The sequence below is a fragment of the Grammomys surdaster genome, unplaced genomic scaffold (assembly GCF_004785775.1).
Source record: "Grammomys surdaster isolate TR1022 unplaced genomic scaffold, NIH_TR_1.0 126391, whole genome shotgun sequence".
NCBI classification, from domain to species: domain Eukaryota; kingdom Metazoa; phylum Chordata; class Mammalia; order Rodentia; family Muridae; genus Grammomys; species Grammomys surdaster.
The window spans coordinates 1,165,498-1,190,789 of NW_021621185.1; the positions used below are offsets into that span (position 1 = coordinate 1,165,498).

At 34.9% G+C, this 25,292-nt stretch overlaps 1 protein-coding gene across 3 annotated transcripts in view; it reads right to left on the reverse strand.

Annotated features, from left to right (window-relative positions):
- Positions 1-25,292, reverse strand: part of Slf1 (SMC5-SMC6 complex localization factor 1) — a 74,791-nt gene that overhangs the window by 31,183 nt on the left and 18,316 nt on the right. For all 3 annotated transcript variants that reach the window (XM_028760105.1, XM_028760107.1, XM_028760106.1), the window contains 8 exons: positions 22,902-23,064; positions 16,261-16,401; positions 8,967-9,110; positions 7,932-8,075; positions 5,751-5,885; positions 5,273-5,326; positions 4,103-4,261; positions 3,205-3,368 (listed from right to left, as the gene is read on the reverse strand). In XM_028760105.1, the coding sequence (XP_028615938.1) occupies positions 3,205-3,368; positions 4,103-4,261; positions 5,273-5,326; positions 5,751-5,885; positions 7,932-8,075; positions 8,967-9,110; positions 16,261-16,401; positions 22,902-23,064 (1,104 nt within the window). The remainder of the gene's footprint in view (positions 1-3,204; positions 3,369-4,102; positions 4,262-5,272; positions 5,327-5,750; positions 5,886-7,931; positions 8,076-8,966; positions 9,111-16,260; positions 16,402-22,901; positions 23,065-25,292) is intronic.

Below are 25,292 nucleotides of genomic sequence, written 5' to 3' on the forward strand. Positions count from 1 at the left end.
AAATATTGATATGCTGACTTCTTCTTTGCCAATTTGTATCTCCTTGACTTCCTTTTGTTGTCTTGAAGCTCTAGCTAGAACTTTGAATTCTATACTGAATAGATATGGGGCGAGTGGGCAGCCTTGTTTTGTGCCAGTTTTTTGGGGATTGCTTCAAGTATCTCTCCATGTGATTTGATATTGGCTGTTGGTTTGTTATATATTGCTTTTATTATGTTTAGGTATGGGCCTTGGATTTTTGATCTCTCCAATACTTTTAACATGAAGTGGTATTGTATTTTGTCAAATGCTTTTCAGCATCTAATGAGATGATAATATGAAGTTTTTCTTTGAGTTTGTTTAAATAGTGGATTAGGTTAATGGGTTTTCATATATTGACCTAACCTTAAATCCCTGGGATGAATGATGTGATTTTGGACTTGGTTTGCTAGAATTTCATTGAATATTTTTACATTGACATTACGCGAAAATGGTCTGAAATTTTCTTTCTTTGTTGGGTCTTTGTGTGGGTAATGTATCAGAGTAATTGTGGCTTCGTAGAATGAATTAGGTAGACTTCTTTCTGTTTTTATTTTATGCAATAGTTCTTTGCTGGTCTGGTAGAACTCACTTCTGTTTTTTTTTGTTTTTGGGTTGGGAGGTTTTAAATGATTTACTTCTTCTCTTTCTTTAGAGGATAAAGGCCTGTTTAGATAGTCTACCTGCCCTTAACTATGGTATCTTTCTAGAAAATCATCCATTTTACCTAAATTTTGTTGACTATAGCCTTTTGTAGTAGGATCTGACGATTTTTTAAATTTCCTCAGTTTCTGTTGTTATGTCTCACATTTCACTTCTCACTTTGTAAATTTGCCCTTTAGTTAGTTTAGCTAGAGATTTATCTATTTTGTTGACTTTCTCAAAGAACCAGTTTTTGGTTTTGTTGGTTCTTTGTACCTTTCTCTCTGTTTCTATTTAGTTGATTTCTGCCCTGAGTTTCACTGTTTCCTGCAGTCTACTCTTGAGTGTGTTTGCTTCTTTTTGTTCTAGGGCATTCAGGTGCGCTGTTAAGTTGCTAGTGTAGGATCTCTCCAAGTTTCTTTAAGAGGGCACTCAGTCTATGAATTTTGCTTTTAGCACTGCTTTCATTGTGTTTTGGTATGCTGTGTTTATCATTTTCATTGAATTCTAGGAAGTCTTTAATTTCTTTATTTCTTCCCTGACCAAGTTATCATTGAGTAGAGAGTTATTCAGGTTTTATGGCTATCTGAGTTTTCTCATTTATTATTTTTGTTAGTCAGTGGTGATCTGATAGAATGCATGGGATTACTTCAATATCTTCTTGTATCTGTTGAGGCTTGTTTTTTGATCGATTATATGGTCAGTTTTGGAGAAGGTACCATGAGGTGCTGAGAAGAAGGTATATTCTTTTGTTTTAGGGTGAAATGTTCTGTATATATCTGTTAAATCTGTTTGGTTCACAATTCCTAATAGCTCCACTGTGCCTCTGTTTAGTTTCTGTTTCAGTGATCTGTATACTGGTGAGAGTGGAGTGTTGACGTCTCCCACTATTATTGTGTGGGGTTTAATGTGTGTTTTGAGCTTTAGCAGTTTCTTTTATGAATGTAGGTGCCCTTGCATTTGGGGCATAGATGTTCAGAATTGAGAGTTTCTCTTGGTGGAATTTTCCTTTAATGAAAATGAAGTTTCTTTCTCCATTTTGTTTAATAACTTTTGGTTGAAAGTCTATTTTATTGTAAATTAGAATGGCAACTCCTGCTTGTTTCTTAGCACCATCTGCTTGGAACACTTTTTTTTTTTTTCCAGTTTTTTCCTCTGAGGTAGTATCTGTCTTTGTCATTGAGTTATGTTACTTGTATGTAGTATATTTTTAAAGAGAAAGTAAGATCACTAATAAATTCTAAGACTAATGAAGACATCTTTATGCAATGATATTCAGCATTAACTTTATATTTTCTCATCAATTAAATCAACAATATCTGTTGCTTTCTATTTCTGCCTCCAGTTCCCTTGTCTTTGTGTGTTTGTTTATGTGCATAGATGTTTGTGTGCATGTGGAGATCAGAGGTTGATAATGGGTATCTTCTTCAACTATTTGCCACCATAATTTTGAATTTTTGAATGGAGACTGTTAATGAATCCAGAGCTCACTGATGCAGTAAGACTAGCTGGTCAGCACATTTCAATGATTCTCCAGTCTTACCCATTGAGTAGGAACATTGTCAGAATACCAGCTTCCTTTTTTTTTTTTTTTTTTCCCTACACAAGGTTCCCCTGTGTAGCTCTGGCCATCCTAAAACTCATTCTACAGAACAGGCTGGACTCAAACTCAGGGATCTGCCTGCCTCTGCCTCTACAGTGCAAGGCTTAAAGGCATGCACCTCCAGTTCTTGGCCATATCAGCTTTTTTCAAATGTTAGTTCAGAGGACTGAACACAGGTGCTCCTGACACTGTGAGAAGCACTTTGCTGACTCAGACTCAAGTGTTTATAGTAAAAGGACTAATACTTAGCTCATCTATACTCATTACTCTTTGAGGTAAGCTTCTTCCCCATTATTCTGCAACAAAACCTGGGTATGTTCTCAAGAAATTTGCAAAGACCAAACCTTTGCCTAGCTTCTCTTTTCTCCCTTATACGAAGGAAATTTGTGGATACATAAATAAAACAGTCTTCATAAAAGAAGACTATTAAATAAAGTTCTAGTAGAAATCATAAAATAACAAGTTTAGCTAAAGCAAAGAACATAGGAAAGAGCCCTGGAAACACTCAGAAAACAAAGGAAGGCCTAGAGAGATGACACGTGTAGAATAATGACATATCTGGAAAACAATAGGTCCTGATTAAAAAAATCAAATGTCTATTTATAATAACATAAACCCCTAAAATATATATTGTATATATGGACGAATGTCTAAACTTTGATATTTATACTCAATAATTTTTCTTCGAAAAAAACACAAAATCATGATTTTTCAAAAAACTTCAAAATTTGTTATTATTTGGAGTCTATTTTATATACTTAGTATACTTACACAATATTGACAAACACGATCAACATAATTTGTCCTTTTCATAAAGTTTTATAATACAAAACACAAGCATTCATATTTTTCTATAAGTATGAAGACACTTTTTAAAATTAGTATCTAAAACACAGTTAAAACACCTATTAGACAAAACGTCTTCATATGAAATGACATACCTGATGAGCACCTCTATAAGAGCCCAGGCCCCTTTCATACAAGTTGGACACTGAAATAGCTCTAAGTAGTATCTTAACATGGCTGGTGACTTCCAAGGAGGATGCAGATGAAGAAGAGCTGATAATATATGAAAGTATCGACCAGAAAATGTATCTATGTTATCCTATTGTTTAAAATAAATAAATAAATAAATAATTAATAAATAAAATAATGTAGTTAGCACAGTTTTATCAGTTAATTTAGTTTAAAACTAGAACAGTAATTCTAGCCTACCCTTGTGATCTACACATCAGAAAATCTTAACTGTTATCGAGTAGCACATATAAAATTTTCATATCATGATGACAGTGATGATGGAGTTCCCAAAGATCACTTTAAGAAAGTCAAAGTAGAAACTCCTTATATACCAGCTTTGCTCATCTTCAAAACTCCTGTAGCATCATTTATAGCTGCTGTGGTATAAACCAGTACTCTGCTGAAAATGATAGAAAGCCTCTTCTCCAAAGCTGCACTAACTATTCCTATGAACTACAGTCATTTAGCCTGTACACCAAAAGTAAAATGACTCTTACTAGAAGCATTTTAGATCAACATAATCCAGCATTTATGTTATTTATAGACACAGAAAATAAAATCAGGTAACATTTATTTTTTCTTTTTTAATTGAACAATATTTTTTTCATACAATATATTCTAACCATCCTTTCTTTTCTTTTTCAAGAGAAAGTGATCTTGGACATTTTGAGATGATAACAAGCTATGTCTCACAGAGTAGTAATTGAATATAGTTAAAAATAGAAAAAGTAGAAAAATGGGTTGAAAAAAATCATAAAATATTCACAGGTTAGCATTCTTTGAAAAAATAAAAAAGATTCTAAGTGCACAAGGTATCCTTACCTGCAGAACATTCTCTAGAAGGGCATGGAGAAGGCACACAGGAGGGACATAATGGGCTTGTAAGGAGGAAAGCTCTTCAATGGCTTCTTTAAAGAACTGTCCCTCTATGAGGCTTTCAATTAAGTTTAATATTCCTCTGGGGAACTCTGTATTTTTAACCTAAGAAAAAATAATTTTATGTATGAAAGAAGAAAAACTGAACTCTGAGATCAGATCTTGATCGAATAAAAGACTCTTATTTCCTCATCTGTAATATAAACGACTCCTCTTCTTACTACTTGACAGGTTGCATGACATTTAAACCTTTATGGTCTAAAACAAATAATATGAGTTACTGTATTTTATAACTGGAAGACATGCAAAAATTTTATTAGCTGTTATATTATTTTTCAGTAAGATAAAATGTTCCTCTAAAAAAATATCTGAAAGATCAAGTGCTTGTCTTCCAAACTTGAGAATGTTAAGTTTGGTAACTGGAACCCATATTAAAAAAAAAACAAACAAACTCCATATTGGTTTCATGTTTTTAGTTCTAGTGCTAGGGAGACAGAGGCATGAGGATCTTTGGAGTTCATTAGCCAGAACATAGCTTACCAGCTCAAAGCTACTGAGATACTCTGCACCAAATATACAATTCTGATCTGGATATAGTAACAATTATGAAAGAATCATAAGACAATTCTATGGATTTATACAAATGTAACTGAAGTGCTTCAAAATACATTCCTCCTTGGTCAAAATATTTCTAACAATGTCAATATCTAAACTTAGTAACTTGTATATGTGATTGCGGAGCCTTGAAAAAGTTACAATATTTAAATGTCATAATATGACTTTTAAGTTTCAAAATTAAACATTGCAATAAATGTTGGAAAAAAACCAATCCATTTAAAAGAATGAATAGTGATAAAGAAAATAAAATATTTGGAAATGTTAGAATGAGAATTTAACACAAAAGTAGTATTTACAAAAGTTATAAAATATGAAAAAAGAGTATATATTTCACCTATCATGAAAATCATGTACATTTTCATTATTCTCAACACTATTGACAGCTGTGTTGAAAACATTTTGCAACAGAAAAATGGTTTCCCAACCCACTTTTGATTAGAAACAATAAATTACCATTTCTTTTTTGCCCCAATCACCATCCAACCCCAAACACCTTACCTCTACATTGTATACAGGCTGTTTATCTACTCTAATGCAGTTGTATCGGACAGCCTACAAAACAACCATATAATTAAATTTTAACTTTTTAAGTTGAAAATATATTTCAGCTTACAAAACACAAACCCTCAGACAAACATTCAAAACACATTCAAGAACAAATTAATAGCTATAATTAATCTGATACTCATTTTGGCTCAAATTAGTAACTTTCATCATTTCAGGATAATAGCATTCTCAGGAACAGAACAGTTCTATTGTCTCATTAATTATAATAACTCCACGTCATTTTTACTTTAGAAGTCTGAAGCAGTCTACTGTCCTCAGCACTTTAACAGTTAAAACGATAAGGGAGAGTCCATTTTCTATAGGAGTCTAGAGGAGAGTCAAGTTTCCTCAACAATCACACATAAAAACTTGTATTGTTTTAAAATATTTGCACTTTCTAAGGAAGGAGTATTAATGTGATAAGCCTCACCTGAGCTCTATATATGTCTCTGTAGATCTGCTTCTTTAAAGCATTTTTTACTTCAGTGAGATCCACATTGGTCTTGATATCCTTGGTCTTTGATTCTTCGGCACAATCAGGAAGAAGAGAATTCTTCATTTCTTTCTGCATACATGTAAAGAACTTTAGATACTGCACTAAAAACAGTATTTAATACACATAAAGATACAAGACTATAAAAAACCCACTTAAATTTTGGAAAATATTACTTGCTATTCATATGTGATTTCTTTGGATTGTTTTGATCTCAGGACCCCATGTATGTCAGAGAGCTAGACCACTCAGCTATATCTTTAGCACCTAAAAGAGTATTTCATTTGAACTTATCATAAAACCCAAGTTGAAACACAAATTAATCTATGTTCATTATACTTCTTATATATACATAAACTGAAGGTAATTTTATACACTACTTAAGTCTACCTAACATGTTTTCTTTAGCCCATGAGATGAAGTGAGGCATAGTTTTCTGCTTTATATCAGAAGTTTTCAACATCATGTGTCACTAAGAAGCATTTGATTCTCAAGAATTTCAGGCTTTTGATTTTTGGATTTAGAAGGTTCAATCTATATACACATATTCTGGGTTGGAATGTAAAACAAAGTTATATTTTAGAAAAACCTAATCTAAGAAAAATATGCTTTAAAAGACAAATAATTTTATTATAAATGGTTCTGTATCCCACTAGAAAAGAACAAGAATAGAAACAACATTCTTATTTGGAGAGATTTTTTTACAAACTACATACAGATGTAGTTTAAGGTGGTGTTTTCCATTGTAAAAAACAGCCACACAGTGCTCCTCCAAGAGTCTTGAGAAACTCAACAAAACCCTGAATACCAGACATGAAAAGACCTCTTCTGAGTTGATGGCCAGGGCTGTCCCGGAGACTTCCAAAATCTACAGCCTACTCCTATTGCCCTTGGTTATCTGTACCCTCCAAGAGATGGATGGTAAATCCCTATTGTTGAAGACATCATACACTTCAGAAATTCTATGCAAGCTTCAAAAGAAGGGAGGCAACCAATAGTCCTATCCAGCTATGAGGGCTATGAACCACATCAAACAATAGCATGGCACAATAATCTTAAGGATGCAGTAGTGGCACACATACTATGGCAGGAACCAATAATTTGCTAATTGGATTTAAGACCCATTCAACAAGAGGAATAGTGTGCCTGGTACTAGAAACCTAAATAACTACGCAGTGCTAGTGAAGTCATGGTTATTAATTTACTAAGCCAGCATAATCCCTACAGCAATTTTATACCCTCAGACATGGGTAGTTTTCACCCCTTATCAAGGAAAATTCTTTGCAACAGACAGGGACCATTACAGAAAACCACATATAATCAATAGGAAGAGCTTCAGAGTCCAGTCCCAATAGATCAACCTACAAAACACACCTAACGCTCAGGTGACTTAGAGGAAGAAGGTGACTTTAGAGCCAGGGGACCAGGGAGTTTATGTGAGACTGTGTCTCCTAGTCTCACAGAAGCTACACCCATAACTGTTCACCAACATGACTGCCAAACATGACTGGAACAAGGAAGACACCAATGGATATGCCAAACTGGATGGAGAAAGCTTCCCTAGGCAAATCCCACATCATCCAGTGCCAAAATGTCAGTCCTAAAAGCATACACGCATAAGTAACAATCTATGGAAGAGGTTATATTTAAGATTTTATATATATATATATATGTATATGTATATGTATATGTATATGTATATGTATATGTATTTGTAATACATGTGTGCAATAATTAGGGAAAACAGGGGTTGTGAACCTGAAGGAGAATGGAGAGAGGTAAATGACAGGGTTTGGAGGAAGCAAAAGGAAGGAAAAATGTACTTATCATTTCAAAATTATTTAAAGTATTAAAAAAGAAATCCACCCCTCTTCCAGATATTTCTTTCCCTTTTGTTTAATTTATGAAAAAACAGCTTAAATTTGAGAATCATGATTAGCCCAAATTTCCCTATTTATTCATATAAAAACTATATTACTATAGATAGTTAATAATACTAATCTAAATCAAGAGTTGTTCTTAAGTACATAGAATTAAATACAGTAAGCAACTTTACTGATCAGATTACCTGCCTAGGTTAGAAGGAAAAATGAAAGCCATATATCCTTATAGTCTCACCTGGTCTCTGTAATGCACGTGCTTTCTTAACGTACTTCTAATTGTGTCATGAGCACCATCAGTTTTGCAATAACCTTCTTTTTTGTTCTTTTTCCTTAAAATGTAACTCCTTTGGATATTTTTATCCTTCTTCTTAGTTTCTTTCTATATTTTCACCACAATTAAACAAACCAGAATATGAATTAAATGTTACAAAATCCAATAGATTAAAACAGGGGGGCTGCAGGATTACAACAAGTATAGTAAAAACAATTAATCAACAGAGCTCTGCTCTATGCACCAGACAAAGCTCGTCCACTTGCAAGTGTAGAAAAACAAACCAAAACAAACAAATAAAAATATTTGGGAAACCAGCCAAGCATCATGGAGAACAAGTGACATACACTGTCCTATGATCAATAACTTCATTCCCAGGAATATATTCTCAGCCAAAGAAATCCCTGAACATTTGTACCAGAGTCACGCAAAAGAATATTCATTGCTCATAGCATAACTGTTTGATAATTTCAAAACAGCCAAACAAACCAAAACAAACAGCAAAATATGCCCCACCCCCAACAAAACAAAAAAGAAACCTAAATGCTTATGAACACAAAACTGGATGACGTTTACAAGTGTAACACAGTCAAACAACAAAACATGTATGCGAGGAAAATGTCCATGAAAATTGACCTACACATATTCATTAACAGTCATACCTAACTGCTGTTTGGGATTCCCCTAATTGGAAAAATTAAAATGAAAAACAAGGAAAATAACACAAATTTTCAAGTACGGGATACTTCTGGGTAAATGGAGAAGATAGAGTTAGGAAATGACACAGAGGTGGCTTCAAAGTTGCTAAGACTGATTCTTTCCCAGGCTAAATGAGTTCTTAAACAGACATTTTTGTTTCCTTCAAAAAAACACTACATAAATGTCTCATACCACTTTGGTACATGTACTTTGCAAGAAATTTCATGACTCACATTGTATTTGGTAAATTTAGAAAGGATCTATAAGATAAAATGAGTATTTTAATTTATGAAATTTTACCTGATTCTCATGTCCATGTCTTCTGAATGTATTTCTCTTTTTAACAGATTTCATATCTTTTCTTAGGTCTCTGAATTTCTTTTTGGGATATTCACTCAGAACAAATTTATCATTAATATTTTCATTATGATTTTCCACTTTATTCTGCATGTGTATAAAAATAATTATACTCTGGGTTAAATATAGCTTCAACACAACTAATAGAAGTCACAATAAAAAAAACTCAGGAAAATAGGTTTGTAAAACAGATGAGATTAAATTTAAAATGTAAAGTGAGTTTTAATACATCCTTCTTCCCCTTCCATCCCTGCCTGGTCCTTTTGGCTGGGGCAGATACAGAGCTGGTCTGCTCCTGTGGAGATACAGAATCCTGAGCCCTCCTAGAGAAGCCGAGGAGTCACTGCACTCAGAGCAGCAGACACCTAGCTGGTTTGCACTTGGGGAGACATCATATCCTGAGCCATCCTAGAGGAACCACTGCACCCAGAGCAGAAGGATTTCCAGATCCCAGAGGTGGCCTGAGACCCAGGAGTTCTTCCAACCAGGAGATTAGGATCATAAGACCACAGAGACAACTGGACTCTGAGGAGCTCTGACACAAGCAAGATGACTGGAAATACAGACTCCAGTCTTACACAGTGAGGGCAGGTAACACTTGAGTTAACCAGATGGCGAAAGGCAAGTGCAAGAATATAAGCAATAGAAACCAAAGTTACTTGGCATCATCAGTACCCAGTTTTCCCACCAGAGCAAGCCCTGGACACCCTATCACACTGGAAAAGCAGGATTCAGAATTAAAATAACTTCTCATGATGATGATACAGGATTTTAAGAAGGACATAAGTAACTCCCTTAAAGAAATACAGGAGAGTACAAATAAACAGGTAGAAGCCCTTAAAGAGGAAACACAAAAATCCCTTAAAGAACTGCAAGAAAACACAAAGAAGGAATTAAACAAAAACATTCAGGATCTGAAAATGGAAATAGAAACAATAAAGAAAGCTCAAAGGGAGACAACCATGGAGATAGAAAACCTAGGAAAGAGATCAGGAGTCACAGATGCAAGCATCACCAACCGAATACAAGAGATAGAAGAGAGACTCTCATGTGCAGAAGATACCATGGAAAACATTGACACAGCTGTCAAAGAAAATGCAAAATGCCAAAAAATCCTAAACCAAAACACCCAGGAAATCCAGGACACAATGAGAAGACCAAACCTAAGGATAATAGGTATAGCTGAGAATGAAGATTCCCAACTTAAAGGGCCAGTAAATATCTTCATCAAAATTATTGAGGAAAACTTTCCTAACCTAAAGAACAAGATGCCCATAAACATACAAGAAGCCTACAGAACACCAAATAGACTGGTCTAGAAAAGAAATACCTCCCGTCACATAATAATCAAAACATCAGATGCACAAAACAAAGAAAAAATACTAAAAGCAGTAAGGGAAAAAGGTCAAGTAACATATAAAGGAAGACCTATAAGAATTAAACCAGTCTTCTCACCAGAGACTATAAAAGCCAGAAGAGTCTGGACTGACATCATACAGACCCTAAGAGAACACAATTGCCAGCCCAGACTACTATACCCAGCAAAACTCTCAATCACTATAGATGGAGAAACCAAGATATTCCATGACAAAACCAAATTTGCACAATATCTTCCAACAAACCCAGCACTTCAAAGGATAATTGATGGAAAACGCCAACACAAGGAGGGAAACTACAACCTAGAAAAAGCAAGGAAGTAATCTTCCAACAACCCCAAAAGAAGATAGCTATACAAACATAATTCTACCTCTAATAACAAAAATAACAGGAAGCCACAATCATTTTTCCTTAATATCTCTTAACATCAACGGACTCAATTCCCCAATAAAAAGACACAGACTATCAGACTGGATACACAAACAGGACCCAGAATTTTGCTGCATACAAGAAACGCACCTCAGTGACAAAGACAGACATTACCTCAGAATAAAAGGATGGAAAAGAATTTTCCAAGCAAATGGACCCGAGAAACAAGCTGAAGTAGCAATTCTAATATCAAATAAAATCGACTTTCATCCAAAAGTAATCAAAAAAGATAAGGAAGGACACTTCATACTCATCTAAGGAAAAATCTACCAAGGTGAACTCTCAATTCTGAACATCTATGCTCCAAATGCAAGGGCAACTACATACATAAAAGAAACTTTACTAAAGCTAAAAACGCAAATTACACCTCACACAATTATAGTGAGGGATTTCAACACCCCACTCTCAGCAATGGGCAGATCATGGAAACAGAAACTAAACTGAGACACTTTGAAATTAACAGAAGTTATGAACCAAATGGACTTAACAGATATCTATAGAACATTTCACCCTAAAACAAAAGAATATACCTTTTTCTCAGCACCTCATGGTACCTTCTCCAAAACAGAACGTATAATTGGTCACAAAACAGGCCTCTACAGATACAAAAAGATTGAAATAATCCCTTGCATGTTATCAGAGCACCAGGGACTAAGACTGGTCTTTAATAATGACAAAACCAATGAAAATCCCACACGCACATGGAAACTGAACAACTCTACTCAATGATGACTTGGTCAAGGAAGAAATAAAGAAAGAAATTAAAGACTTTTTAGAATTTAATGAAAATGAAGACACATCATACCAAAACTTGTGGGACTCCATGAAGGCAGTGCTAAGAGGAGAAAACTCATAGCTCTAAGTGCCTACAAAAAGAAACTGGAGAGAGCACACACTAACAACTTGACTGCACAACTAAAAGCTCTAGAACAAAAAGAAGCAAATACACCCAGGAGGAGTAGAAGGCAGGAAATAATCAAACTCAGGGCTGAAATCAACCAAAGAGAAACAGAAAGAACAATACAAAATATCAACAAAACCAGGAGCTGGTTCTTTGAGAAAATCAAGAAGATAGATAAACCCTTAGCCAGATTAACCAGAGGGCAGAAACAGTATCCAAATTAATAAAATCAGAATGGAAAAGGGTAACATAACAACAGAAACTGTGGAAATTCAAAAAATCATCAGATCCTACTACAAAGGCCTATACTCAACAAAACTGGAAAACCTGGATAAAATAGACAACTTCTTAGACAGATAACAGGTACCAAAGTTAAATCAGGAGCAGATAAACTATCTAAACAGTTCCATAACACCTAAGGAAATAGCAGCAGTCATTAAAAGTCTCCCCACCAAAAAAAGCCCAGGACCAGATGGTTTTAGTGCAGAATTCTATCAGACCTTCAAGGAAGACCTAATACCAATTCTCTTCAAAATATTCCACAAAATACAAACAGAAGGAACACTACCAAATTCGTTCTATGAAGTTACAATTACACTCATACCCAAACCTCACAAAGACCCAACAAAGAAAGAGAACTTCAGACCAATCTCCCTTATGAACATCGATGCAAAAATACTCAATAAAATTCTAGCAAACCGAATCCAAGAACACATCAAAACAATCATCCATCATGATCAAGTAGGTTTTATCCCAGGAATGCAGGGATGGTTCAATATTTGGAAATCCATCAATGTAATCCATAATATAAACAAACTTAAAGAAAAAAACCACATGATCATCTCACTAGGTGATGAGAAAGCATTTGACAAAATTCAACATCCCTTCATGATAAAAGTCTTAGAAAGATCAGGAATTCAAGGCCCCTACCTAAACATAGTAAAAGCAATTTACAGCAAACCAGTAGCCAACATCAAACTAAATGGAGAGAAACTTGAAGCAATCCCACTAAAATCAGGGACTAGACAAGGCTGCCCATTCTCCCCCTACCTATTCAATATAGTACTGGAAGTCCTAGCCAGAGCAATTAGACAACAAAAAGAAGTCAAAGGGATACAAATAGGAAAGGAAGAAGTCAAAATATCACGATTTGCAGATGATATGATAGTATACTGAAGTGACCCCACAACTTCCACCAGAGAACTCCTAAACCTGATAAACAATTTCAACAAAGTGGCTTGTTATAAAATCAACTCAAACAAATCAGTAGCCTTCCTCTACATGAAAGATAAACAGACTGAAAAAGAAATTAGGGAAATGACACCCTTCACAATAGTTGCAAATAATATAAAATACCTTGGTGTGAATCTAACCAAGCATGTGAAAGATCTGTATGACAAGCACTTCAAGTCTCTGAAGAAAGAAATCGAAGAAGATCTCAGAAGATGGAAAAATCTCCCATGCTCATGGATTGGCAGGATTAATATAATAAAAATGGCCATCTTGCCAAAAGCAATCTACAGATTCAATGCAATCCCCAATTAAACTCCCAACTCAATTCTTCACAGAATTAGAAAAGGAAATTCTCAAATTCATATGAAATAACAAAAAACCCAGGATAGCGAAAACTATTCTCAACAATAAAAGAACTTCTGGAGGAATCACCATCCCTGACCTCAAGCTGTACTACAGAGCAATAGTGATAAAAACTACCTGGTATTGGTACAGAGACAGGCAGGGAGATCAATGGAATAGAATTGAAGACCCAGAAATGAACCCACACTCCTATGGTCACTTGATCTTTGACAAAGGAGCTAAAACTATCCAGTGGAAAAAGAACAGCATTTTCAACAAATGGTGCTGGTTCAACTGGAGGACAACATGTAGAAGAATGAAAATTGATCCATTCTTATCTCCTTGTACAAAACTCAAGTCTAAATGGACAAATGACCTCCACATAAAACCAGATACACTGAAACTAATAGAAGAGATGTGGGGAAGAACCTCGAATATTTGGGCACAGGGGAAAAGTTCCTGAACAGAACACCAATGGCATATGCTTTAAGATCAAGAATTGACAATTGGGACTTCATAAAATTGCAAAGTTTCTGTAAGGCAAAGGACCCTGTCAATTGGACAAAATGACAACCAACAAATTGGGAAAAGATCTTTACCAATCCTACATCTGATAGAGGGCTAATATCCAATATATACAAAGAACTTAAGAAATTAGACTCCAGACAACCAAATAACCCTATTAAAAAATGGGGTATAGAGCTTAACAAAGAATTTTCAACTGAGGAAACTCGAATGGCCGAGAAGCACCTAAAGAAATGTTCAGTATCCTTAGTCATCAGGGAAATGCAAATCAAAACAACCCTGAGATTCCATCTCACACCAGTCAGAATGGTTAAGATTAAAAACTCAGGTGATAGATGCTGGCGAGGGTGTGGAGAAAGAGGAACACTCCTCCACTGTTGGTCGGACTGCAAGATGATGGAACCACTTTGGAAATCAGTCTGGTGTATCCTCAGAAAATTGGACATAGCATTACCTGAGGATCCAGCTATACCACTCCTAGGCATATACCCAGAAGATGCTCGAACATATAACAAGGACATATGCTCAACTATGTTCATAGTAGCCTTATTTATAATAGCCAGGAGCTGGAAAGAACCCAGATGTCCTTCAACTGAGGAATGGATTCAAAAAATGTGGTACATTTACACAATTGAGTATTACTCAGCTATTAAAAACAATCAATTCGAGAAATTCCTAGGTAAATGGATGGAACTAGAAAATATCATCCTGAGTGAGGTAAGCCAATCACAAAAGAACACACATGGTATTCACTCATTGATTATTGGATATTAACCCAGAACCTTGAAATACCCAAGATTCAACTCACAGGCCACATGAAGCTCATGAAGAAGGAAGACCAAGTGGGGGTGATTCAGTCCTTCTTAGAAGGAGCAACAAAATACTCAAGGGAGCAAATATGGAGACAAAGTGAGGGACAGAAAATGAAGGAGGGGCTGTCTGAAGACCATTCCATCTGAGTATCCATCCCATGTGCAGTCACCAAAGGTAGATGCTGATGTGGAAGTCAGGAAGTGCATGCTGATTAGAGCCTCATATAGATGTCTCCTCAGAGGTATGCAAGAGTGACATATTCAGAGGCAAATGCTCACAGGCAACCTTTGAACTGATCATGGGGTTCCTAATGGAGGAATCAGAGTGAAGACTGCAGGAGCTGAAAGGGTTTGTGGCCCCATGAGGAGAGCAACAATACCAACCAACCACAGCTCCCAGGGTCTAAACCACCAGCCTGGGAGCACTTAGGTAGGGATGCATTGCTTCAGCTGTATACGTAAGAGTGGAGGGCCCTGCTGGGCATATGTGGGAGAAGAGATCCTTGACCTCATGAAGGCTGGACGCCCCAGGGGGTGGGAATTTGAGGGTGGGGGGGTGGGAATGGGTTGGGTAGTTTGGGTATATCAACAGAGAAGCAGGAGGAGGGGTGAGGAGATAGGGGGTTCCTGGGTGGGTGGGGGATGGGGTAAGGAGATAATACATGAAATGTAAATAAAACATCCAATAAAAAGAAAAAAAAATACATCCTTCTTATACAAAATGGACCAGAAAACATATGCATTACTTTGCCACATTTTAAAAATAATAATTTACCAGATATACTTAGTAAACCTGCTTATTTAATTTAGAATACTAAGTATTACAAACTACTTTGTTTTAGATATGAGAAATCTCTGTTAGTTTTATGTACCCTCCTAAATTTATTTTAATAATCTCTTTATCTTTGACAAAATAACTATTTTTTCTGTTTAATAAAACAGCATCAATTGTGATAATTTCATTTGTTTACATGCTTCCATAAACGTAACATCAGTTCATACAAATTTAGAATGCATGTTTAAGACACATATATTTAAAAAGCTTCTTACGCATAAAAGTCTTTCAGTTTAGATTAATTACTGAGTTACTGATTTGATAAACTAACAAAATAGACCTATTAAACATAGTATGAAATGAACACTTGCTTTCCTACAGTAGAACCAATAATGCTTTTGTTGTTGTTGTTTATCACTAATGTCTGAAATATTGCACAAGAGCTGCAGTCTTCCTGGATTTTTTCTGTTGTCTGGTCTTCTGCTTTAAACTTTTTGTTCTATGTATGTAAACTCTCTATCTGACTTTATATTGCTTATGAACAGAGATGACAGTTGAGGAAACATTCTATAAAGGACATGCTACATCAATCATACAAAAGTGTTAAATCATTAGCATGTACTGAGAATATAACATATCTGAGGAACTCTACAGGCACATATGCATTGTATCTAAGAGTCCTAAAACACAGACCTATACAAATCTTCCAATGTGCTCAATACATAGGCTAAAAATATAGGTTGATATGTTAGCTTTCAGATCTCAAATATTTTTATCAAGAACAGGCTCTCTTCTATAATTCTTTAGGAAAAATCAGAGAATGTCTAGCTCATAAAATTTTACCTGAGTTCTATACATGTTCTCTCCAGCACCTTTGATTTCAAGAAATCCTATGTCTTTCTTAAAATCTTTGCTTTTATCTTGATTGTTGTGTTTGGTCCAACCAGAACTGAGTTGAAAATCTTGATCATTCTGAATTTCTTTCTGTATGTAATGAATTTTTTAAGGCCATTAAGTAAGCATAATAATGTTAGAATGCATATCTATTATATACAGTTTATAGTCTTCAACTTAATATATAATTGCATATTACTTTCTTAGTAAAGCAAATCATCCTAAAACAAAGGTTAATAAATACTGATAAAATATTGCAAGAGGCAATACATACAGCAAACTTCCCAAATATTAGTGATCTATACATGTCACAAAAATAAACACCCCATCCCTGAGAATACAGTAACATGAAAATCTAGTAACATTTATTAAGAAATCAAGGGCAAAAATATTTTATATAGCCTGATAAACAGTAACATTACAAATCATATATTAAAAATTGCCTACTTATGGAGAGACTGTCTTTTCTAGTAACAATCCTATCTAGGATTTATAAAGAACGAACACAATTTACACAGTACTGTGCTAGTTATAGTTACAATTCAGGGTGGGTAAAAGTTCAGCCATTAACCTGTTGGCCATATAAGCATAAGACCCGGATTCCAACCCTAGACCTCAGACATATCCAACAGCCCTGTATGTTGACACAAGTACAGTCCCCACACTGGGGAGGTGGAAATAGACAGCTTGATGATGATAGAGGACTTTAGGAAGGACATAAGTAAGTCCCTTAAAGAAATACAGGAGAACACAGTTAAACAGGTAGAAGCCCTTAAAGAGGAAACACAAAAGTCCTTAAAGAATTGCAAGAAAACACAACCAAGCAAGTGAAGTAATCAAACAAAACCATCCAGGATCTAAAAATGGAAATAGAAACAATAAGAAATCTCAAAGGGAGACTACCCTGGAGATAGAAAACCTAGAAAAAAGATCAGGAGTCAGAGACGCAAGAATCACTAACAGAATACAAGAGCTAGAAGAGAGAATCTCAGGTGCAGAAGATACCATGGAAAATATTGACACAACTGTCAAAGGAAACGCAAAATGCAAAAAGCTCTTAACCCAAGACATCCAGGAAATCCAGGACACAATGAGAAGACCAAACCTAAGGATAATAGGTATAGGAGTGAAGATTCCCAACTTAAAGGGCCAATAAATATCCTCAACAAAATTATAGAAGAAAACTTCCCTAACCTAAAGAACGAGATGCCCACAAATATACAAGAAGCCTACATAATGCCAAATAGACTAGACCAGAAAAGAAATACCTCTCATCACATAATAATCAAAATACCAAATGCACAAAACAAAGAAAGCATATTAAATGCAGTAAGGGAAAAAGGCCAAGTAACATATAAAGGCAGACCTATCAAAATTAAACCAGACTTCTCACCAGATACTATAAAAGCGAGAAGATCCTGGACAGATGTCATACAGACTCTAAGAGAAGACAAATGCCAGCCCAGGCTACTATACCCAGCAAAACTCTCAATCACTATAGATGGAGAAACCAAGATATTCCATGACAAAACCAAATTTACACAATATCTTCCCACAAATACAGCCCTGCAAATGATAATAGATGGAAAACTCCAACACACGGAGGGAAACTACAACCTAGAAAAAGCAAGAAATCAATCTTACAAAAACCCAAAAGAAGATAGCTACACAAACATAATTCCACCTCTAATAACAAAAGTACAAGGAAGCAACAATTATTTTTCCTTAATATCTCTTAACATCAATGGACTTAATTCCCACATAAAAAGGCATAGACTAACAGATTGGATATGTAAACAGGACCCAGAATTTTGCTGCGTACAGGAGACGTACCTCAGTGACAAAGATAGATACTACCTCGAAGTAAAAGGCTAGAAAACAATTTTCCAGTCAAATGGACCCAAGAAACAAGCTGGAGTAGCCAGTCTAATATTGAATAAGATTGACTTTCAACCAAAAGTTATCAAAAAAGATAAGGAAGGACACTTCATACACATCAAAGAAAAAATTTACCAAGATGAACTCTCAATTCTGAACATCTATGTTCCAAATGCAAGGGCACCCACATTCATAAAAGAGACTTGACTAAAGCTCAAAGCACACATTGCACCTCACACAATAATAGTAGGGGACTTCAACACCCCACTCTCAGCAATGGATACATCATGGAAACAGAAACTCAACAGAGACACAGTGAAACTAACAGAAGTTATGAACCAAATGGACTTAACAGATATCTATAGAACATTTCACCCTAAAACAAAAGAATATACCTTTTTCTCAACATCTCATGGTACCTTCGCCAAAATAGATCATATAATTGGTCACAAAACAGGCCTCAACAGATACAAAAAGATTGAATAATCCCTTGCATCCTATCAGATCACCATGGACTAGGGCTGGCCTTCAATAATAAGAAAAACAATGGAAAGTCCACATATATGTGGAAACTGAACAACTCTCTACTCAATGATGACTTGGTCAAGGAAGAAATAAAGAAAGAAATTAAAGACTTTTTAGAATTTAATGAAAATAAAGGCTCGTCATACCAAAACTTATGGGACACAATGAAAGCAGTGCCTGCCTATTCCTTAATTTTTTTTTTTTTTGTGGGGAGTCAGGGGAAGGCTTTTTCTTTTCTTTTGGAGGTGAAAATACAATTCCACCACTTTATCTTTTTCCACTCCCTAAATCTTCCTTGTTTTCACATCGATGGCTGTTTGTTCAATAATTATTATATGCACATATGTATATGTGCAAATACTCTAAACAACAACCTGATCAGTCTGTATACTGCTACTTTTATATATGTTTTCAGGGCAGACCATTTGGGATTGGATAAGGAATTGCTGAGTTCTTCCAGAAGACTCTTTCTCCCATTCCCAGCATTCCTTAGTTGCCTAAAGCTCTTTATGTACAGCTGATGCATAGTGGGCTTTCTCCCATGCACCTTGGTATGTCTATTGGTGTTGCTTTTGTTCATGTTATGCAGTCAGGTTGATGAGTCTGTATGGGTATAGCTTCTGACACTGGACAAAGGTAAGATCTGAAAAAAAAAAAAAACCCTCCTTGATGGCCTAGATCTTACAATCTTTCCAGTTCCTCTTCCTCAGATTTCCTGAGCCTTAGGTGCAGAAGAGATTTGTAAATGTTTTCTTCCCCCCATGATTCTTAAATGAGGATTTCATCATTAACAATTATCTTATGGCTTTCTTTAAAGCTATTACATAATTTTTAACTACTTACAGAAAAAGTTACTGAATAAAACCTAAAAATACCACAAATGAGAAGTATGGCAAATGAAGTTGAGAATATAGATTTTAGTAAAGAAACAAAATTTATTGAGTGCTGCTTCAGTCTAATAATATGACTGTTATGAGATGTTGGGTGATTTATTTACGTCACTGTACCTCAATTTTATCCAATCTACTTGGAATGATTGTGAACCAACCTCATAGAAGTAGACTTTTAAATATGAAGGAGTGTAAATTAATTAGCATGGTGTCCACACTGATCACTCTGTTGGCACAAAGCAACAGTACTAACAGTTCTCACAATTACAGTGACATTAGGGCTTAACTTTCAAACACTAAGAACAGACTACTACATATATTAGTGGCAAAGAACAAGTCATTCCTTGATGTCACAGAACAAGTAAAGTATAAATCTAGGCAAAAAAAATTGTTTAACTCAGAAAGTCTGTTTCCTGGTATCCCTGCAATTCATTCTAATTCCCTTCTTTTAAGAAAAATTCTGTGTGTATATGATGTGTGTGTATATTGTGTATATACATGTGCCATGGTAGAGGTAAGAAGATAAGATCAGGTTTCATTGCCTTCCACCTTGTTTGAGACAGTATTGTTTGCTGTGGTACATAAGAGGCTAATTGGCCCACAGGCTTCCAAGGATAGTCTTGTCTTCATCATCCATCTTCCCTGCAATCACAGATATGTGCTACCATGTTTGGTTTTACATGAGTTCTGAAGAATCTGAAATCAGGTCCTCACACTGTGGCCAGGAAACCATCTCCCCAGATCTTAGTTTTCTTAAGTAGTCAGTCCAAAGTTTAAAGCATTCTCCTATCTGAAAAACCTTACTTAGATCAACACTTAACATATATTATTAATTTTGCCCCTCTGTGTTCCTTTACTTTGCATATTCTTTTAAACTAATCGATATTTTAGTAAAAATTGAAATCAATAATTTCCATGTTTTCTCCACTACTAAATAATAAAGTATCTCAAGGATGGATATCTGCTCTTACTCATTTCATATCTATAATGCACTGCACAATAAGTCTTCCATTTAGACTTAATATTAACCTAATTCTGTCATTCAACTTTCTTAAAAGTTTTAAAATGTTGAACACAAAAGTATTTTTGACTGTTATTTTTAATTCAGCCAATTTCCATGACACTTTCAAGGTGATATGATGACTCTTAGATGGTATTTAAAGGAAGTGTATGAGGTGTACAATATGTTCTATGCCACAGAATTGGAAGTAAACATTCTCATTTTTTCCTATACATAATCTCAATGTGCTTTTCTCACTTAGACTTGATGTACCTCAGTCTCATTTAGAACATATTAGATGATGAATTTTAAAACTTGGTATATAAACTAGATAGTATCTGCTACTTATTTTGACCTATTTGCTATTATTTAATACTTCAGAAACTAAACAATATAATATTTATTATATATTAAGACTGTATGATTATTATATGCTGTGCTCCAATCAATCATCTTCATGAAAAATGTAGTTCAGATATAAATAGAAATTAAGAATGACTTTCAATCATGGGTGGCAAGTACTAGAAAATTACTGAAACTAACTCGACAATTATCAGCATATAGAATGGCAACGAAGGCCAAAAGTTTTGGGATAAATCCAGAAACTCAGGTATCACTAACAGTCCAGACTTTTTGTGTTTGTGTGTTTGTTTGTTTGTTTGTTTGTAACACAGTCTTGCTCTTCAGGTTAGCCTGGAACTTATGTTCTCTGTGTTTCAGCCTTCAGGAATTCTGGAACTATAGGCACCTATCCCTAGGGCTATGTTAAGTGTCCAGATTCTATCTCAACATTCTGCTATCTTTTTAAGTCTAGAACTATTCATGATCAAGAATACTAGTAAAAAATTATTTCATAATCTTACCTAGAGAGGCAAGCCTGTGGTGGCTTTTTTTCTTTAAGAATAAGAAAGAAATATTTTAATTCTCATATTTCTTCCTATGTCCCAATGATCTGATCACATGCTGACTCCTAGGGCAATCACTGTCAGGGATAAAGACTTTCCATAGTTCAAATATACACATTCCACGGACTAAAATCAAGTTTCTGACATACTGTCACCAGAAAAAGGTGAGTATAGAAAGATGAATTAGGTGTGCTCTCCGAAGATTCAAATAACTTCTATAATTTTTGTTTATCTAACAAATATGAAATGAGAATCCATGTGGTAGGTTCTGTGTAACTTTACTGGGGCATAATTATAGAAAAGACAAAGTCAAAAGTAGAATATCATTAGAAATTTATTCTAGGTGCAAAAGAAAAAATTTGATGTTAGTATGAAGTTAGAAAAAAAAAAAAAAAGAGCAGCAGTTTGACTCCAGAAACATATGACATATGAAACAGAATCAAAACATCATAGGAAGGACTGGATACAAGAAAATTAGAGAAGGGAGGGTTGGAAAATGACTCTAGGTCTCTGGCATTCTGTACAATTAGCAGGGGATGGTACCCACTGAATGAGGTACACTGGAAGGAGCACGCCTCTTCCTAAATGGCACTCACAAAGCCCCAAGCTCGCGCTAATCCTCACTTATCTACCAGAAGTTCCCTCTGGAGTTTGATTCCTGTTCAAAAACTTGAGAATTGGTATTACATGACAAAGAAGGGAGAAGGGGAAACAGGTCAGCAAATTATTTCCAAATCTTAGAAAATTTCTCTCTTTCCTAAGAGACAGTTACCTCAAATTTATGAAATGCATTCTATGCTACTTATTATAGTGTGACAGTAAAATAATTAAAACTACTTTTAGCATACATCACTAAAGCATTTATGGAAAAGTAAAGACTGAAAATAAAACAAGTTTATACCTAAGCTTCTTTCAAATTTACACCCACATTTTTGGGTATTTAAAGAATTGAGAATAAATGCCTTAAAACATACCATTCTCATGTTTCTAATTATTACACTTAGAACTCAATTATTACTTTACTAATTATTACTTTAGAACTCAATTTTAATATAGTTAGTCCTCCATTTCTATATGTCTAAATCCATGAATTCAACATAATGATTATACCCAATCTCTCCTCAACATGTATAGGCTTGTAGTTATAATTCTACAGAGTACAAGAGCTGGTTATGAAGTATTTACATCCCTACAGGCATTGTAATAATATAGAGATAATTTAATATGGATACAGACGACATAAAAATTCTATGCTATTTTATATAAAAGGCTTGAGAGTAGAGCATCTATGAACTTTGGCATCCAAAGGGGAGCCTAGAACCTATCCCTTGAGACATCTTCATTTCATTCATTTGGAGAAACTCAAAAATGTCTAATACTCATTTTACTTACCTCTAAGAGAAAGTCTCCTAAATACTGAATTGGATAAAATGGAGCTTTAAAGTTTTCTTGTTCCCTCTCAGCACTGATTCTTGCGTTACTGGCAATAACATGGGTTATCCCACTTGGAGAACTTTTCGGTAAAATGACATCTGCCTTTCCAGCCTCCAAAACTCTAAATAAAAATGTAGATGTTAAAAGAAAGAAAGAAAGAAAGAAAGAAAGAAAGAAAGAAAGAAAGAAAGAAAGAAAGAAAGAAAGAAAGAAAGAGAAGGAAGGAAGGAAGGAAAGAGAAGAGCATTAGAAAAATTGAGGTCATTCAGTCAATCACCAAATTACTTCCTTAAGGTTAGGAATAAAATTTCTTGAAAAAAACAGTCATTCCTTTAGGCCACTGAGGACTAAGTACTGGTAACACCTATAATATTTTCTTAAAACCTAAGACGTCTAGAACAAATATTTAAGAATCTCACTATTCTACCTTTTTGTTTCTTCATATTATATCTTTTTAAAAAATGAAACATGAATATTGAAGCTGTTGATATAAACAAGTCACAACAAAACTAAAACAACAATGAAAAAAGTTTAAGAAAACTGTCATCATGGAAGGCAAAATACTCCTCCAAGGAAATTCTTGTGAACTTCAAGGATACTAAGACTCTACTAAAAGTCCTTTAAATGTCTAGTCTTTGGCTAGGCTTTGTAGAATATAACTAGAATCACAGAACTTGAAGAGGCAGAAGGAGTCTAAATTTGAAGCCACTCTGAGGTGAAATGAATAAATTCTGAGCCAATCTGGGATATAACTAAGATCCTGTTTCACCATTCAAAACAAAACAAAGGAAAAAAACACACTTAAACTTATATTAAGAAACAGTTTACATTAGGACTTAGAAGATTATATATAGTCATATACATCCAAGTACCAATTACTGTTTTTGTTTGTGTTTATGATCTAGAAAGCAACACAGTCAAATCATCTACAGAGTCACACCTTCTCTTGAACATATGATAGAATCAAGGTATTAAGCTAATCAAAAGTGATAAGCCCTATGAACAGTAACTATTTCACTTTTGCAGAATAAAATAAAAAAAGAAAAAGACAGAAGAAAACATAACAATGAGGTAAGTTTTAAAGAAATTTAATGGCAAATTATAGCTCATGTGACAGTTCATTACAATGGCAATCTGTCACAAGAAAATATGTCTTCACTTGTACATTCTTAATCACAGGACTTTCGTGAAAAAGGTAAGTTATGATAAAGGGTAAGTTAGAATCAAAGAGAAACATCCTAGGTGGCTGTAGTGGGCTGGGTACTACTGTCTGCCATTGAAATATAGGCACAAAAATTATATTTTTTAAAAAAATCTGACACAAATACCTCTAGACTACTGGAGAATGATAAAGCTTCTGCCTGTAGTCAGATGAGAAAAATAGCCTGCTTTTCTATGAAGAGTAGAAAGAAAACCTACTTGATTTTTAAGAATTGGTAGGAACCCCTATTGCTATGTACCCTGATAAAAGAGACATTGCTTTTAAAACCAAGAAGAAGCTAGGAGGAACCAAAGTCATTTGGTTCAGGATCTCACATCAATCTACAAGCCAAGATGTAACATTTCAGGGAAGACCAGAAGGTCGCTCTTGCCGTTGATAGAAGACAGAATCTGACTGTCATATAACACAATCAAACTGGTGAAGGAATTGATCAAAGCAGTCCAAGACCTAAAAATGGAAAGTAGAAACAATAAAGAAAACACAAATGGAGGCAACCCTGATGATGGAAAACCTAGGAAAGGGGTCAGGAGCTACACATGCGAGCACCACCAACAATATAAGAGATAAAAGAGAGAATTTCAGGCAGAGAAGATACCTTAGAAGATATTGACAAAATGGTCAAAGAAATTTCAAAACAAGAAAAAGACTCCTAACTCAAAACATCCAGGAAATCCAGGACACAATGAAAAGACCAAACCTAATAATAATAGGAATAGAAGAAAGCAAAGATTCCCAGCTTAAAGGATCTGAAAATGTCTTCAACAAAATCATAGAAGAAAACTTCCCCAACTTAAAGAATAAGATGGCCATACCATAAATGTACAAGAAGCCTATAGAACACCAAATAGATTGGACCAGAAAAGAAAATCCTCCCATATCATAATAATCAAAACACTAAATGCACAGAACAAAGAAATAATATTAAAAGCTGTAAGAGAAAAAGGCCAAGTAACATATACAGGCAGACCTATCAGAACTGTACACCAGACTTCTCAATGGAGACCCTAAAAGTCAGAAGAACCAGGACAGACGTTATGCAGATCCTAAGAGAACACATGCAAAACTCGCAATCATCATAGATGGAGAAACCAAAATACTCCATGACAAAACCAAATTTAAGCAATACC